Here is a 15,918-nt window from a genome sequence, read left to right as displayed (position 1 = left end):
CAGGAAGTGGGGAAGCACAGTAGACATACGAGATCCTCACTTCACGAGCGCGTTGCCCCTGCGCAATGTGTCAATGAGAGTTACCCGATGTCAATGCTGCACATACCTATTAACGATAGCTTGTGTGTGCCAGCTCTTTGTTGGTAATGGCTTTGCTGTCTCCATTAACAACAGTAATAATCTCTCGTGCTAAACGCTCCTCTACCGTCTTCCCACTCTTGTTTTTTCTGACGGCTAATACAGCATGAACACCCGCCCTTATGCGCTGTTTGTCTGTAAGCGCGGCAGATCTCACGACATTCTTTCCCGAGCGCTTCTGTGATATGCACTTGACACCGGGGGAAGCAATGATGAAAGCATGGCAGATAGCGGGGGCGCGTAGGTAAGAACGTGAATATAAAGGAGGGTAAAGGAGACGATGCGCTCTGCACTTGCAAGCTTTCCATGATTAAGCAGGGAAGATGGGAGGAAATGAAGGAGGTCGAATGCTGGCGGAATGAGCATTTGTGAAGCGTCTGGAGTTGAAGGGGGAGATAATATATTTGATAGCAATGAAGTATTCAAGTCGAGGCTTGATGAAGACCCCATTAGAGTGTCAAATAACACTATATGCACTTTGGTTGACTGTTCGTTCAGCGGCAGTAGAAGAGCGACAGGCAACAAAGTGCCGTGGAGGACAGAAAAAGCGAAGAAAGGTGGTCACGACTAGACATGCTCGCTGTGGCTCGAACCATCTGCCAGCAAGGAAGTAATATTTCGTCCATCCCGATTGAATGTCCTAATGACCGGGTTTTGGAGGAAGTTCGTTGAATACAAAATATTTCGCAATGTTTAGTCGTGGTTGAGCGGACTGCAGGGCTGCTGATTCTGTGGAAATGCTCATCGATGTTTGAATCTAGGAGGGGTGGGAGGGTGAAGCCGATAACAGAAAGAACAGAGCCTTGTTTGGAGTCCAGTGACAGTCCATTCCAGATGCTCCTGTGCAATAGAAACGAATGATTTCGATGGTGCTGGAAAAGAGAGGTCGCGAAATATTTGCGAATGCAATTCCCGAGAAATGGAAATATTAGATTTACTGGAAAGTCGAAAACAGAAGACGACGAAAACGGCTCGAAAACGCTATGTAGTGTGAATGTACCTAGTAACTAGATTAGTACATATTAACTAGTGCACCTCTACAGCATATCATTCAGTCGGACAACCATAAAATTCAGCTAGGTATGGAAATTGACGAGGAATCAAAGAATCAGACGATACACTGAATGTTGCGGCAATAAAATCATCGTTATATGGAGCTAGAACTCCTGACGTTAGCAACTGCGAGGAGGGATGGTAAAGACTGAGAACTCACGCATCTCGGCAACTCGACCAGTGTGTTCCATGTACCATGCGGCTCAAATCAAGCTCGGGATATCCTCTGGGTATCACCAATGAAGTCCAAGGAGTATAAAATGGAAGTCGGGAAGCAGGAGGTACCCAGAAAAGGAGCTGATGATTGGGTCCCATGATCCATCCATCAGACTGCAGCAAGAAAGGGGTGGAATTAGAATCATGATGAGAGGTGAGTTCGAGCAAGTCAGCAGAATTGGGCAGGGCGTGTTCCAGGCTGGACGAGAAGGAAATGAAGTGATCGTTACAAGTGTTGGTTGGCATGATACAGCGTTCTTGAGTGGGAGGTGCGGAGCTTTGACGTAGCGAAAATGGGGAGGAATCTGGTTGTCTGGGTATGGGGGATGGCTGCACTTTCCCTGCATCCCACAGCCGCACAGTGTTATCTCTCGAACCAGACGCGAGTACCATCCGGTGAGAACGAGACTGACGAAACCGAGCTAGTGTGCCCCTTCAAGGGCCCACCCAATGGCTGTCCCGTCCTTACATCCCACAGCCGCACAGTGTCATCCGCCGAACTAGATGCGATGCGAGTACCATCCGGTGAGAACGGGGCTGACAAAACCGAACTAGTGTGCCCCTTCAAGGGCCCACCCAATGGCTGTCCCGTCCTTACATCTCACAGCCGCACAGTGTCATCCTCCGAACCAGACGCGATGCGAGTGCCATCCGGTGAGAACGAGACTGACGAAACCGAGCTAGTGTGCTCCTTCAAGGGCCCACCCAATGGCTGTCCCGTCCTTACATCCCACAGCCGCACAGTGTCATCCTCCGAACCAGACGCGATGCGAGTACCATCCGGTGAGAACGAGACTGACGAAACTGAACTAGCGTGCCCATTCAAGGGCTCACCCAATGGCTGTCCCGTCCTTGAATCCCACAGCCGCATAGTGTTATCCCTCGAACCAGACGCGATGCGAGTACCATCCGGTGAGAACGAGACTGACCAAACCGAACTAGTGTGCCCCTTCAAAGGCTCACCCAACGGCTGTCCCGTCCCTGCATCCCACAGCCGCACAGTGTTATCCCAAGAACCAGACGCGATGCGAGTACCATCCGGTGAGAACGAGACTGACCAAACCGAACCAGTGTGCCCCTTCAAGGGCTCACCCAATGGCTGTCCCGTCCCTGCATCCCACAGCCGCACAGTGTTATCTACCGAACCAGACGCGATGCGAGTACCATCCGGTGAGAACGAGACTGACGAAACCGAACTAGCGTGCCCCTTCAAGGGCTCACCCAATGGCTGTCCCGTCACTACATCCCACAGCCGTACAGTGTTATCCCTCGAACCAGACGCGATGCGAGTACCATCCGGTGAGAACGAGACTGACAAAACCGAATTGATGTGCCCACTGATTATGGTCTGAACAACCGCCCAGTTCAAATCACGGCCTAATGCTAGACGAAGATTATTCGGAAACCTTGCCGTGAATTTGGTAGCCATGGCGGAGTTGACAGGCGAGAATGGGAGCGCTGATAAATACAGATGCGGTGTGCTGTGCAAGATCATGCCACCAAAGACTTGGATGAATCTTTGTACATCCATCGTGGTGGTCCACAAATCTTCGTATCCAGAATGGCCCTGTATTTATTTATCAGCTGTCAATCTGACACTGCCTCGTAGGCATGTACCCACCTTCAGCCACTTGGCAACGAGTGGAAGCACAATAATTGCACCCCTGATTGCATTGAGAAGTCCGAGTGATTCAATCCAGAAGAGCAGTCGCTCGTCGTCGTCGAATGATCTGATCGCCTTGGCGAGCTCATCGTCGAAGTCCGTTGTTTCAGCATGCGTAGCCCAGAATCGACAGGAATAGGAAAGATGTGGGGGGATGGATGTTTTGACTCGTTCTGGCAGTCCGGTATCTTCGCGATTAGGGAGGTATGATGACTTTAAATCGCATATATTGAAGCGAAGGCCATGTTCCATCACTCGAAGTGATGCCAACGCTAAATCGTGGTGTTGTCCCTTCGTCACCTCGACGAAGAAGTCTCCGCTGGATGATTTGTCTGTGAGGAACTCTTGGAAGGATGCGTGAAGGGGTTTGACGGGGATATGCGGGTCCGTTGTGCCGCTAAGGAGGGATCCCATATGTTGTATGATGTTCATTTTGTAATGCTTGTGATTTGGAAAACAGTCCCGCATGGCATTGAGGGAATCGAATGGGAGGGGTTCAGCCGTGCCGAGTATTTGTCCTATAACGGAACGAAACCCCGCTAGTGCTTCCTTGTACTCGACATCGCTATACCGACCTCGTGGCAATATATCTGCCAAAATAAGCCGATACATCTCATACAACTGGTTCGTCCATTTCCCAGGATCGCGGTTCACGACAGTTTCAAAGCGAGACCTTGGGTCTACGCCGAGAAGGTCTTCCTTAATGTATTCGCATGCAAGACGTGCCCACTCGAAAAGTCCATCGGCTTTCGTAGCGAGGTTTACAAACTCTTTGTCTCCAAAATGCGACAGACCTTCTAACTTGTCAGATACAAAATTGCAGATGTCGCGCTCCGCCACTGCTGCTGGAATCATGTCCATGGATGACTGTAGAATATGCTGAGCGCCGTTAAATGCATCTTCGATATCATGAAGCGGGCGAGAGGTAACGAGAATCCGAAAGTTGGATGGGAGTTCTGTGATTTGGGGAAGACCTTTGTTCCGAAGTTTGCCGGCAAGTATGCGGAGAAGGTCACGTCGGGTCTCTACTCCGCCGCTCTCGTCCAACGCTTCAATCATGATCAAGACAGGTCCCATACTTGACCTAGAGGATTTCTTCAGCGGTTCCATGAGAAGCTTCTCCCACTGCTGATAGATATCCTTCGAGTTCTTGAGTGAAGTGGAATCTTTGACCGCATTCGCCAATGCTCGTCTCATCTCCGGATCACGATCAGCTAGGTCATGAGCGATGGTGGAGAAAACCGTTTCATGGCGTTTCTCGGTCTTGTCGAAGCAGAAACATGAACCGAGCACCCCCATGTCGCTGAACCACTTGGCAATCGTGTGAGCGATGGCTGATTTGCCCGTGCCTGCAGGGCCAGATAGCCACAGCACACGTCCAGCAGCATCTCCACTGCCGTTGATCCAATCCGTAATCTGGGAGAGAATCCCCGTGCGCGTCCCTGGTAGGCACTGTTTCATGGTATTTAGTCCCGCGCCTTTTGCATAAGCGATATCACCGAGATCCAGGGTATCGCCTGAAACGGTGTGAATGAATGTAAAGACAGAAGCGCGTTAGAATCCTTACTCGTTCGTTGGACGAAGACGACCACGTCCCGATCAGTTTGGTCCCGGAATTGTTGCATAAGGTCGTCCAAAGTGTCGCTGTACTGTTTGATGATGTTGTCGGTTTCTGAGAGAACGTTTTTGCCAAGTCTCTTCCCTGCGATAATAGTGTAAGATTCATGTACGAAGTTCGATAGCTTGGTGACTCACAAAAGCTCTTTGTCTCCGAGCAGTCCCTGATGAAACGGGCACACTCAAGGGTCTGCTGAATAATCTTTCCAACGATCCCGCGCATGGATTCAATTTTGACAAGGCTGTCATCTTGAATCATAAAGTGGTAAACTTCAGCTAATTCTTGAGAAGAGTACAGATCGATTTGTCGCGCTCTGCTTGAGCGATTATAACCTACGTGGAATTATGACTTCTGAGTGACACTGGACTCCGGGAGAAACCGGACGTACTTTAGATGCAGCAGACAGTATACCCAGCGCCATCTTTGCGTATGGGTGTACCTATGCAACTCGATTAGCTCCCTCCAATTCAATAAGAATATCTCGTACATCCGTGATCTTCTCAAGGACAGCATCAACAATCTTTAGGGGTTGAATATACGTTGTCTCAAAATCATCCACAGCAGCGAGACCCGCTGAGGCCTTATTGGCGGCGGATGCCATAGAATTCACATGTCCTCCGAGTAGTCTCATGCTTTCCGTACCACGAGAGGCACCCTGAAGTTCAGCATCAACTAATTGGGGATTAGGTCTTTCCTCCTCGCCAGGAGGAGCAGGCTGAGCCTGTGGGACCGCCGAAATTAGAGAAGAAGTCAAAGTATTTGACGAAAATACCTGTAAAGCAGGCTCTTCGGACAGCCCTTGGTTCATAGAGTCGCTGGGAATCTCAGATGCGGTGGGATGCTTGTTGTCGTCGGAAAGATGAAGATGCAACGTGTCCTGGCCGCCTCTAAGAAAACCGAAGGACTGGGATAGCTAGTTGAAGCACTTACCTCGACTTTCTGACTCGATGAAGCCCCTTCGGTTTCAACGCTTTGGATCGCAGTGGTGCGATTGCTTGTTCGCTTGAAGCGTTTCTGCACGATCTTAGCCATATTCAGGACAGTCAGCATTCACGTCCACGCACAGGAAGTTTTTTGGTTAACGCATTCTTCAATTTCCGTAGGGACTGACGGATTCCTCCACGAGGATGGTTCTAGATGAAAAATGTATAAGGGCAGCGATGGATTTCAGAGACGACATACCGAGCTTTCAGCAACATTTGCCTGACTGGATCTGGAGGCTCCTGGAGGAGAATCTGGCCTATAGTCTTCACTCATCACGAGTAGTCAGTGTGAGCGAAACGGTGGGGAACAATGAGAAGAGTGTGAGAAGGGAATGGGTGTCTTATCCTTTGGCGCTACTAGAGCCACACAATTCCCGTCGGTTCATACATAGCGGCAGGTTATTGTGTGTGCATCACAGTGCAATGAAGAGGACAAGAGAGCTCCTTCATGTTGGGTCTGGCGTTGTCAAAGTTTAAGTTGGCATTGGGAAGCCTGCATGCTAATGTGGTGGAATTTAAGGTGTCGTTCCAACTGTTCGAACTTCAAGCACACGACGGGACCAGTGCATGGGATGGAATAATGGTGCTGATATTTATGAGGCGGTTCCGCTGCAAATAATGATATCATGAGCTCAGCATGATAGTTCTGTCGACCGAGTGATACATGACGCGTGGGAAGGAAGGTGGAAACAGTCTTGCTACAGCCCACAGCAACCGCGTGTGTTCGGCGGCGTGCACAGAGACTTGGCCAAGTCTCCACTTTAAGTTATGCACTCCGACACTGGGGGTATACGAGAATGACAGGGAAAAAACCGATCACCAAAACAAAGCTTTTCCTCCTCTGGCGCCAGGCGAGTCGGGGACTACTATAATGGTATCACATCTCGGAGACCTTCCACAGTCATTCTTGTAATGATGTTCACATAAAAAGGATTGTCCAGTCATCCACGGACGCGTCACGGTGATATCACTTACTCGCCAGTGTTGTTGCCTTCTGGATGACGCCGAGATGCAAGATCCTATTGGACACCAAATTGCAGGCTATCTATTCTCAGCGCTATCTTGACGCTAGTTTTACTACTTCTATTTGCTCATCCTGACTTTCTTCGCTTCCGTCAATAGGTCATTCGAAGATTAGAATCATTACCGGGAGCACAAACCCCCTGCGTACATGATGCACGGACAGGATGATTGCACCCCAATACAGCCATCATTTGCACTTATATACTCTGCTCCCGGACATCTCCTTCCCAAGGCCACTCCTCGGTCTCCTTGTAACGACAATCAACGAAGCGTGCTTGGACAATCTGCCTCGTGGTCTTATCGGTGGCCGCTACACTTGTTTTATCTTGTCCAAGCGCCTCTTATCTAACTGAGTCTTTTCGGGCGTTGTCGACTGCACAGTACAAAAGACAAAGCGGCGGATATGTTCCTTCGCAGTGTACTTCGATTCGCGATCCCGTTAACAATGAAGTGAACGCTGTGAGCTGCATCCCTCGCCTTGCCCGTGTTGATTAGTGCTAACTTTTGTCCAGGGATCTCCTCTAACTGTATGCTGCGCCCAGTCCTTTGAAACAAGCTACTATAATTGTCTCGTGTGTTAGCGCTGCGCTGAATGCTATAGTATACACAGGCACAAGTTGATCTAGACCGTAAGCTCAGCTTCGCATACAGCATATCAGAGTCGATCACCCGATCTGCATGCTAGGACCCTCTTACTAGGATTATTGATATATGCTCCAGGAACCTACTCTCCCCGGTCAAAACCCATCCCGCACCCTTTCAACTTCTTTACCTGTTGGTTCTGCATTCACAACTACTTCTGCGAGCACTATACTGCCTTCAAGCGATTCTCTTGCCTCCTCTGGTACAGCAACGCTACAGGCGCTACGGGGAGGCAGAGTCTGGACTTTGACTGCTGCCATTATAGGATTGGTCGCACTCTAGAGGAGCGGAACAATAATAGACTGGGGAACCCCCTGTATCAATATTCTTAGATCAGCGCTCAGCTCAAACGCCTTATTATCTAATTGATAATCGTGGATATCTCCAGGCGGCTATACAATGCATAAACTGTACGAGCTTTTCTTGTGCTCTCCATGAACTGCTAGTTCTCACCCGCGTACGCCTTGCTACGTAAGGAGGTAGAAAGCTCCTGTGGCACACACCCGAGGCTAATGGACAACTCAGGCAGCAACGATGGCGTCAAAAAAGCAAAGGCTATGCTGTCAAAATTGTGACCTTCTTCGCTTCTTTACTTCCATCGATAAGCCATCTGCCAGCAGATTAGAACGCCTGGAACGTGGGCCATAGACGCGCATAATGCATGGTGCATGCATGTTTACAGCCTGACGCCAGTATCCGAGTCTGCCGGCATCCTCGCATATATATTGTGCTCCAGGATCCATCATGATGGTATTCCCTCTTCTAAGGAGCCCTTCTCGATCTTCGTGATACGACCTTGTAACGACAGTCAACGATGCGTGCCTCTGCAATTTGCCTCGTAGTCTTATCAATGGCTGCTAGCCATGTCTCATCTCATCCAAGCGCTTCTGATCTGACCCAGTCTTTCCGGGCGCTGTCGAGCCTGTCATACAAAAGACAAAGCAACTCCGTTCCTTCACAGTGCGCCTCAGCCTGCGATCCTGTCCAAAATGAAGAGAACGCTGTGAGCTGCATCCCTCGCCTTGACGGTGCTGATTAGTACTAACTTTCGTCCAGGGATACCCTAAGACCACATGTTGCACCCGGTCCTTTGAAAAAAGCTACTACGACTGCCTCTTATGCGTCGGCACTGCAGTGGATGTTACAGATTACACACAGGCACAAGCCGATCTAGACCGTAAGCACAGCTTCACATGAATAAAGCAAATAGTCTGAGTCAATCGCTTGATCAATATATCCTAGAACTCTACGTCTCTTGCTACGATCACGGCTATTCACTCGAAGGACGAACTCTCCCTGGTCAAGACTTATCCCTCGCTCGCACAACTTCTTCCCGTGCTACTACTAGTAAAACTGATACCGTTGCTGATACTTCAACTACGTCCGTATCGGTACTTACATCAGCGTCGGCAACTACGTCCACTTCAGAGACCACTACACTATCTTCAGGTGCTTCGTCCACTTCCTCTGAGACGTCGACCTCTGCCAACAGTACTGCGACTTCGTCCTCGTCCACGCCTGACACCGGGTCAAGTGCTGCGCTGGGGCTAAGCGTAGGAGGAAACGGAGTATGGGTTTTGGTTTCTGCTGCTATAGGATTAATCGTGTTGTGGAATAACTGATTGGGAAAATTACTGGATAATTTTTTGGTGATTCATATATTGTTGGTACTCGCCAACATATAGGACTGGCGCGGCTCAGCGCTTAGTAGGTAGTTATGATCACACGCAGCATTAGCATTACATATAATGTGTAAAACAGCACAGATCTAGACACTATGGTACGTTGTCTCGCCTTGTTGTACAGTATCGTAAGCCAGTCCCTGACTTCAACGTCAAGAAACGACGATGGATTGGTAGCAAACAGTCTATCGTTATACCGCAGATCAGATGCAGCACTGCTTGAAATTTGACATCGAGTTATTAGCAGGTGACTGACCTCCGAACTCGTCAGTAGCCTTCCTTTTGCCTTTGGGATCATGGAGAGCTTTCTTCGTGTATGCTGCAACTGCATACGCCGAAATGACTTCTTTTGAAACAAGCGCGGCATTGATCATTCCCGCTGTCGATCTGTACGAATATCTCTCACCTCTGCCGGCACATTCTGTTTGTGTTCTAGACGGGCTGACATGTCCTTGACAGAGCGCGAGACAATTTCCTGTGACAAATGTTCAGTAACCAGCACGCCAAACTCATGAGCAAGAAAACAGGCTTAGCCGAGAGTAAGTAACAGCTCAAGAACGGAATAAACATTAACCAAACTTTAAAACACTTGCTCCAGCGTGAAATAGGTGTTGTGCGCGTTTCAGGGCATGATTGGTGAGTGCATCACACGTTTTTCGATGAGAGCTTGTTGTCGAGCGTGCGATAGCGTGGCGCCAATCGAGGATACATGTTTGAATGTCAGCTTCGAGCAAGACGAGAGCATGAGATGCGCTGATGACAGGAGGAGTACGTGGAGAAGTTGCCACGTCGGAACCGTACAAGGTCTGAAACTCTGCAGCAAGTAAAGTGCCCCGTGATTTTGTGGGACTGATGCGGTCAAGAGACTCTCGAAGAGGATATGCATCTGACATGCTTGCGAGCTCTGTGCGTCGAGAAGCGAAATGAGATGCAATTTTCTTTATTTCGTGCATCGGATCTTCGCAGTACGACACCAGGTATGGACCAAGCAGACAATTTTTCTGGATAACAAGCATCGGTGTAGGAACGCCGAGGATCTCGATCATGGACATGAGGCAGCAGAGCAGCTTCTTGATCCGAATACGTAGCGAGAGAAATATGACATCATCGTCAATCAACTGTGAAAGTGTTCCGCATCGTGCCTGATCTTCTCCCACGGCGTCACTCAAGAAGATTTTGGACAGTTCTGCTGATGCGCACACCTCGGCGAGAAGTTCAAGGATATCCACGATTGTCTACTAGACCTGTGCCTAGCCCCAGTGCGGCGCTTGAAGACAGTGCTCGCAGAAGCACGACAGTGTAAGTACTGTCGTCCCTTATCGTTTACATAAACCGTTATTAATTAACCGTTAGGCAGTGATAATCAAAGCTCACGCGTGCACATTTATTTATGCTGATTACAGGAACTCAGGCCCAGGTCCAGGTCCAGGTAAGCCAACGGGCTTACACCTTCTTCGCTTCTATCAATAGGTCATCTGCCAACATGGTTGCAACCTGCCGGCAATTTGGCACTTATATACTCTCCCATCATGAGCTGCTTTTCCCTCTCCCCAAGAGCCTTCTCGATCTTCGTGATACGACCTTGTAACGACACTCAACGATGCGTGCTTCTGCAATCTGCCTCCTAGTCTTATCAATGCATGTCTCATCTCATCCAAGCGCTTCTGACCTGACCCAGTCTTTCCGGGCGCTATCGAGCCTGTCGTACAAAAGACAAACCAGCTCCGTTCCTTCACAGTGCGCCTCAGTCTGCGATCCTGTCCAAAATGAAGAGAACGCTGTGAGCCGCATCCCTCGTCTTGCCCGTGTCAATTAGTACTAACTTTCGTCCAGGGATACCCTAAGACCACATCTTGCACCCACTCCTTTGAAAAAAGCTACTACGACTGCCTCTTATGCGTCGGCACTGCAGTGGATGTTACAGATTACACACAGGCACAAGCCGGTCTAGATCGTAAGCACAGCTTCACATGAATAAAGCAGAGTCAATCACTTAATCGATATATATACTAGAACTCTACGTCTCTTGCTACGATCACGGCTATTCACTCGAACGACGAACTCTCCCTGGTCAAGACCTATCCCTCGTTCGCAGAACTTCTACCGTTGCTGATACTTCAACTACGTCCGTGTCGGCACTTACTAGTACATCAGTGTCGTCACCTACATCCCTGTCGTCATCTACATCCGTGTCGTCACCTACGTACTCGCCACCTACCTCCGCGTCGTCATCTACATCCGCATCGTCATCTACATCCGTGTCGTCATCTACGTACTCGTCACCTACCTCCGTGTTGTCATCTACGTCCCCGTCACCTACCTCCGTGTCGTCATCTACGTCCTCGTCACCTACATCCGTGTCGTCATCTACATCCTTGTCGTCATCTACGTCAGTGTCGGCACATACATCCGTGTCGGCACCTACATCCACGTCGGCACCTACATCCGTGTCGTCACCTACGTCCGTGTTAGCATCTACGTCCATCTCACAGACCTCTATACTACCAAGTGCTTCGCTCACCACCATTGGGACGTCGCTCGACGGCGTTGCGACTTCGGCTGCGTCCACGACCACGCCTGCAAGCTCAAATGCTGCGCTGGGGCTAAGCGTAGGAGGAAGCGGGGTCTGGGCTTTGGTTGCTGCTGCTATAGAATTGATCGTGCTGCGGAATAACTGATTGGGAGACTGCTGTATGTTTTTTTTGGGATTCATATATCGTTGGTGCTCGCCAACATAGGACTTGGACTGGTGCGTTCAGGGGGGCTCGGACAGCTATAATCACACATAAATAGCACTAGCCGCTACGTATACCCATGGCTTCGCCGTTTTGTCTGTGATTCATATATCGTTGGTGCTCGCCAACATAGGACTTGGACTCGTGCGTTTAGGAAGGCTCGGACAGCCATAATCACACATAAATAGCACTAGCCGGTACGTATACCCGTGGCTTCGCCACTCGATTGAATATTATATTAGGGGAACTCACACCTGGGAGCTTACGGTTTATGCTTATCCGTGCTTATGCTTACAACCCCCCAGTTTGCGCAGACGCAGATTATATAATACAAAGTACCAAGTTACTGCTTGTCATCAATTAACAACTTGCAAGCGAAGATGGCACAAATTTCTCTCCATGAGCACTGAGCAGTATCTACACGCATATATGTTGACAATGGTTCTCCGTAACCTGGCAAATCCAGAATTATCCCCCGAAGAGGCTGCGGTGCTCCTGGTCGAAGAACTACTAGCATTTCAACAGATGTAACTAATTAAACTAAATCTAAACATCTGTGAACTAGCATTAAAACTAATAATAAAAGCATAAAAGCAAGTGTAAAGTGAGTGATAAAAGCAAGTGGTAAAAGGAGTCACATGGTGAACGAGTGTATTGAAGAGAGTTGAAAAATTGGAAGGGTATACAGCCAGGGGACTTAGCAATCATCTTCGTCAAATTCATCCCAGTCAGGAGACGATGCGCTGCTTTACCTTGTCCAGAATATCCTGAGACAGCGCTGAGGAGATCCGAAAGTGAATATTCCTTACTTCCTTCTTGTCCTGCTTCCCCAGTAAAACAAGCCTGTTCTCGTCTTTCTTGACCTCTGACAGCAAGGTCCATGTCATATCCACGGACCAGTGGACATCGGGAATAGAAGGGGGTGTAGGGTCCTTCTTTCTCATGATGCTAATGAGACTCGGACGATCAATAATCCACTGGCAGAACGCTCGACATTGGCGGTCACAGCGCTCACTGACTATACTGGACGCGGCAGCACATGTAATGTATTTTAGTTTGTTTATACCCATATACAAATCAGATAGTATTGGGGGGTGTAAGCGTAAGCACGGATAAGCATAAACCGTAAGCTCCCAGGTGTGAGTTCCCCTATTACAACTCAAACAGTTTGAACTTCCATAAGCAAACAAGCATGTCATACAGAATTCAGGACAAACATAGGGCGCAGCTGGTGCTGCACCTTGTATTTGTCCCCCATATGCTGTGTGTCAGATTTGAATTAGTAGCAGCCAGTTGAAAGTGAGTACTATCGTTGGGCCAGAGTTGCAAAACGCCTCATACTAGTTCTTATCTCAAGTCCTCTATTTTTGGACCTTGGACCTTCCAATTTGGCCTATAAGAACGTACGGCGCTGTGCTAAATTTAGGGTTTTGCTGATGTGGTGAATGAAAGCCCAAACATCCGAGTCCAGTCTGTGATCGTCGGATAGTGTTCAATAACACTGATAAAAATACCAGACGCGAATGACTCACGCAAGAAAGGCTTCACGACGAGAAGTGCGAGACAAATCGAATCGAATGAGAAAAAACTTTAATTGTCTCCACCGGGTTCGTCGCCGTTCTAAGGGCGTAGCTATTTTGACTCGCGGTCCTGCCACAGTCAGTTCTCCGATGTCCATGAATCGACCTACAAGAGGTTTTCCCGAACACTTCAAGCAACCCATCGACAGGACGTGGACCATCAGGGTAAGCAGATTACTACCGGTACCCCAGTGCGATAAAATGGCTTTCAGTGAGTGATAATGATATTGACGTAGTGTAAGTCAACCACAAAGACTGTTGACCCACGTGACCACGATCCTGGGGACGTGGCTAGTGCAACTCATTCCTATGTTCTATATTCGACTCCCACATCAAGTTGTATGGGTTCATGATCATTTTGTTCACCATAGGCACATATACTGCTAACCAGTCACATCAGCTAATGACTATTTTCTTGGCGAGTACTGAGGTACTAGTGTTTGGCAGATGCGACTTGTTGTATTTCGAGGACAAATACTACTAGTCACATCAGCCAATGATATTTTCTTTTCCTCCCTCTCTGGACCCTCTTTGAAGCACGTCGACGCTTAACTGGTGCGCGTTCTGCAACTGACAGTGAAGGGCGACGTTTCACGGGCGCAATCTCTTCTTCAGCCGGCAGCGAAGGAGCTACAACGTCGGACAACTCATCTGCAGACGTGCATCAGTGAACCGACGACTCACTCACGCGAATCTCACGCCTCTTAGCTTGGCCCTGCCAGAGTTCGTCCACGAGATCTCCTTGCTCGACATCTTTAGGAGGTGATCCGAGACTGGATGGGAATTTGCAACCGCGCCACCAAACCACCTGCCAGCGTACTCGGTTACATGCAGTAGCAGGGAGACTAGCAGCGCCATAGGACTGAATCAGTCGCACGGGATACCAATACTTTCCAAGACGAGCAAGAGCCCCTTTGCCAGCACTACAAGTGAGTAGTTAGCCATATTCAGCCACACTCGCAGGTCAAAAGACAAACATCAGATGCGTGTGAAGCGGAGCCATTTTCTTCTTGCTTGTGGCTTTCCCGCTGCCCCTGAGCCACGGAAGTCAGTCTATGCAAGTGGTACAGCTGTATAAACTCACTTGCTAGTCGGCGGCACGGCTTTTGACTGCTGTGTTGAGCATCCATCGCAACAAAACGCTGCTTTCGGATGGAGATTGCTGGCTCGACCACCTCTCTGACAAGTGATGTGTGACCAATTTTTACACAGATTTCAACGCGCTCACAGGTAAGTTCGCCACAAGCAATGACACCCAGGCAAACACATCTCGTCTTTTTGCCTTATGACAATGTCAGTGCCGACTCTGACCCCCTCTTGTTTCCTGGCCGGCAAGCCCAATGTTCCCTGAGATCGTCAGTTTTTGTTACCCTCCTCTTACGTGAATAACCTTCATCCGGCCATGGGTCCCACAGATCATCTGTCAGGATAGGCTGGTCACCAGCGGCAGATCTGGGACGTAGAGAGTCGGATGGTCGATCTGGACCACGGCGTTGATTTGCTCGGGCTGTGGAAGAACAAGCACTGGGCTGAACTTGAATTTCTGATTAACTGGCTACCACCTGCGACTACTATGACATTACTCTGCAGTTCATCTCGGAGACCTTCTGCAGTCATTCTTGTTACAAATGATGCTCACATAAAAGGTGTTGTCTAATCATCCATGGACGCGCGATATCGCTTATTCGCCGGTGTTGTTGCCTTCTAGATGACGCCGAGATGCAAGATTCTATTGGACACCAAATTGTAGGCTATCTATTCTCAGCGCCATCTTTTTTTTTTTGATTCCAACTGATGTCCTATTGAGAGTGTACTCTACGGAGGACAATACAATCTAGTCTAAGGGCCCCCAGTGCTCTGGCTGCGCCTCTGAATCCGCGAATGCCCTGATGTGGGATGTGCCGCCGTTCCCGCTGGCCGTTTTAGACGCACGATTCATCAGGGGTGAGACGACTTCAGACTTCTATACGAGAGATATGTGTCTGTCGGCTAGCACAGGAATCAAACTGAATGCAGAGAATTTAATAATGGAGGGATCCTATGATTGACGAGAAGATCCTTCAGGTTTGCTGACTGAGTCCAGTGGTAGTAACAGTGATTCTGTGTAGGCGAGTGAGTGGGGGACAGGAGAGGTGGAAGGAGACGAGAGGTAGATGGCGAAGGTGTGGGCGCGGTGTGGTGATGCTGGGTGTTCGGTATTGCGTTGCCCGGCGTAATGGTTGCTAACGGGAACAAGTGGACATCTTATCGTCTTTTAGCGGGTTTTATCCTAATAATACCTCTAATTACATAGAATTCTCTGAATTACATCGTTTTATGAAATTTATGTGATTTTTGCACCGGAAGGTTTTTCCTGATGTGCAATATAGAAGATGCATTAATGTTTATCTCTACCTTGATCCAACCTCTATTTGTTATGTCCAGTCTGAGTCAGACATGGTTTATCGTTGCTACTTCTACCCAACGTTCAACCCTTTCGGGTTAGTTTCTCGTTTCCGCAGTGAATATTGTACATTGTACTGCCTTGAGAAGACGCCTGCCAGTAAAATAAAAAGGCGAAACAGGATGCATACTGTGATGTACCC

General features: G+C 48.9%; 5 protein-coding genes across 5 annotated transcripts; 2 read left to right on the top strand and 3 right to left on the bottom strand.

The window, feature by feature from the left end:
* Positions 1 to 248: 248 nt before the first annotated feature.
* Positions 249 to 603, bottom strand: DFJ58DRAFT_781363 (uncharacterized protein). Its single transcript, XM_041389787.1, has one exon. It carries the CDS (start codon positions 586 to 588, stop codon positions 292 to 294), a length of 297 nt encoding a protein of 98 aa, XP_041245347.1. The 5' UTR covers positions 589 to 603; the 3' UTR covers positions 249 to 291.
* A 7,314-nt stretch (positions 604 to 7,917) lies between these two features.
* On the top strand, positions 7,918 to 8,999 carry DFJ58DRAFT_292864 (uncharacterized protein). Its single transcript, XM_041379709.1, has 3 exons — positions 7,918 to 8,339; positions 8,393 to 8,513; positions 8,579 to 8,999. Exons 1-3 carry the CDS (start codon positions 8,151 to 8,153, stop codon positions 8,956 to 8,958), a joined length of 690 nt encoding a protein of 229 aa, XP_041245346.1. The 5' UTR covers positions 7,918 to 8,150; the 3' UTR covers positions 8,959 to 8,999.
* Positions 9,000 to 9,587: 588 nt separating this feature from the next.
* On the bottom strand, positions 9,588 to 10,070 carry DFJ58DRAFT_726492 (uncharacterized protein; the record flags this gene model as incomplete). Its single annotated transcript, XM_041385371.1, has 1 exon — positions 9,588 to 10,070. The coding sequence occupies one exon, from the start codon at positions 10,068 to 10,070 to the stop codon at positions 9,588 to 9,590; it is 483 nt and encodes a 160-aa protein (XP_041245345.1).
* A 548-nt stretch (positions 10,071 to 10,618) lies between these two features.
* On the top strand, positions 10,619 to 11,696 carry DFJ58DRAFT_726491 (uncharacterized protein; the record flags this gene model as incomplete). The annotated part of the gene is made up of 3 exons (XM_041385370.1): positions 10,619 to 10,798; positions 10,852 to 10,972; positions 11,032 to 11,696. The coding sequence occupies 3 exons, from the start codon at positions 10,619 to 10,621 to the stop codon at positions 11,694 to 11,696; spliced, it is 966 nt and encodes a 321-aa protein (XP_041245344.1).
* Positions 11,697 to 12,110: 414 nt separating this feature from the next.
* DFJ58DRAFT_913247 (uncharacterized protein) lies at positions 12,111 to 14,950 on the bottom strand (the record flags this gene model as incomplete). Its single annotated transcript, XM_041395316.1, has 9 exons — positions 12,111 to 12,449; positions 12,506 to 12,771; positions 13,161 to 13,225; positions 13,286 to 13,510; positions 13,909 to 13,984; positions 14,018 to 14,256; positions 14,418 to 14,512; positions 14,704 to 14,840; positions 14,896 to 14,950. The coding sequence occupies 9 exons, from the start codon at positions 14,948 to 14,950 to the stop codon at positions 12,327 to 12,329; spliced, it is 1,281 nt and encodes a 426-aa protein (XP_041245343.1). The 3' UTR covers positions 12,111 to 12,326.
* Positions 14,951 to 15,918: the final 968 nt, after the last annotated feature.

This window comes from Suillus subalutaceus (genome assembly GCF_016647625.1).
Source record: "Suillus subalutaceus strain FC151 chromosome Unknown DFJ58scaffold_36, whole genome shotgun sequence".
Lineage (NCBI taxonomy): Eukaryota > Fungi > Basidiomycota > Agaricomycetes > Boletales > Suillaceae > Suillus > Suillus subalutaceus.
This window is presented reverse-complemented; position numbering and strand designations above follow the sequence as displayed.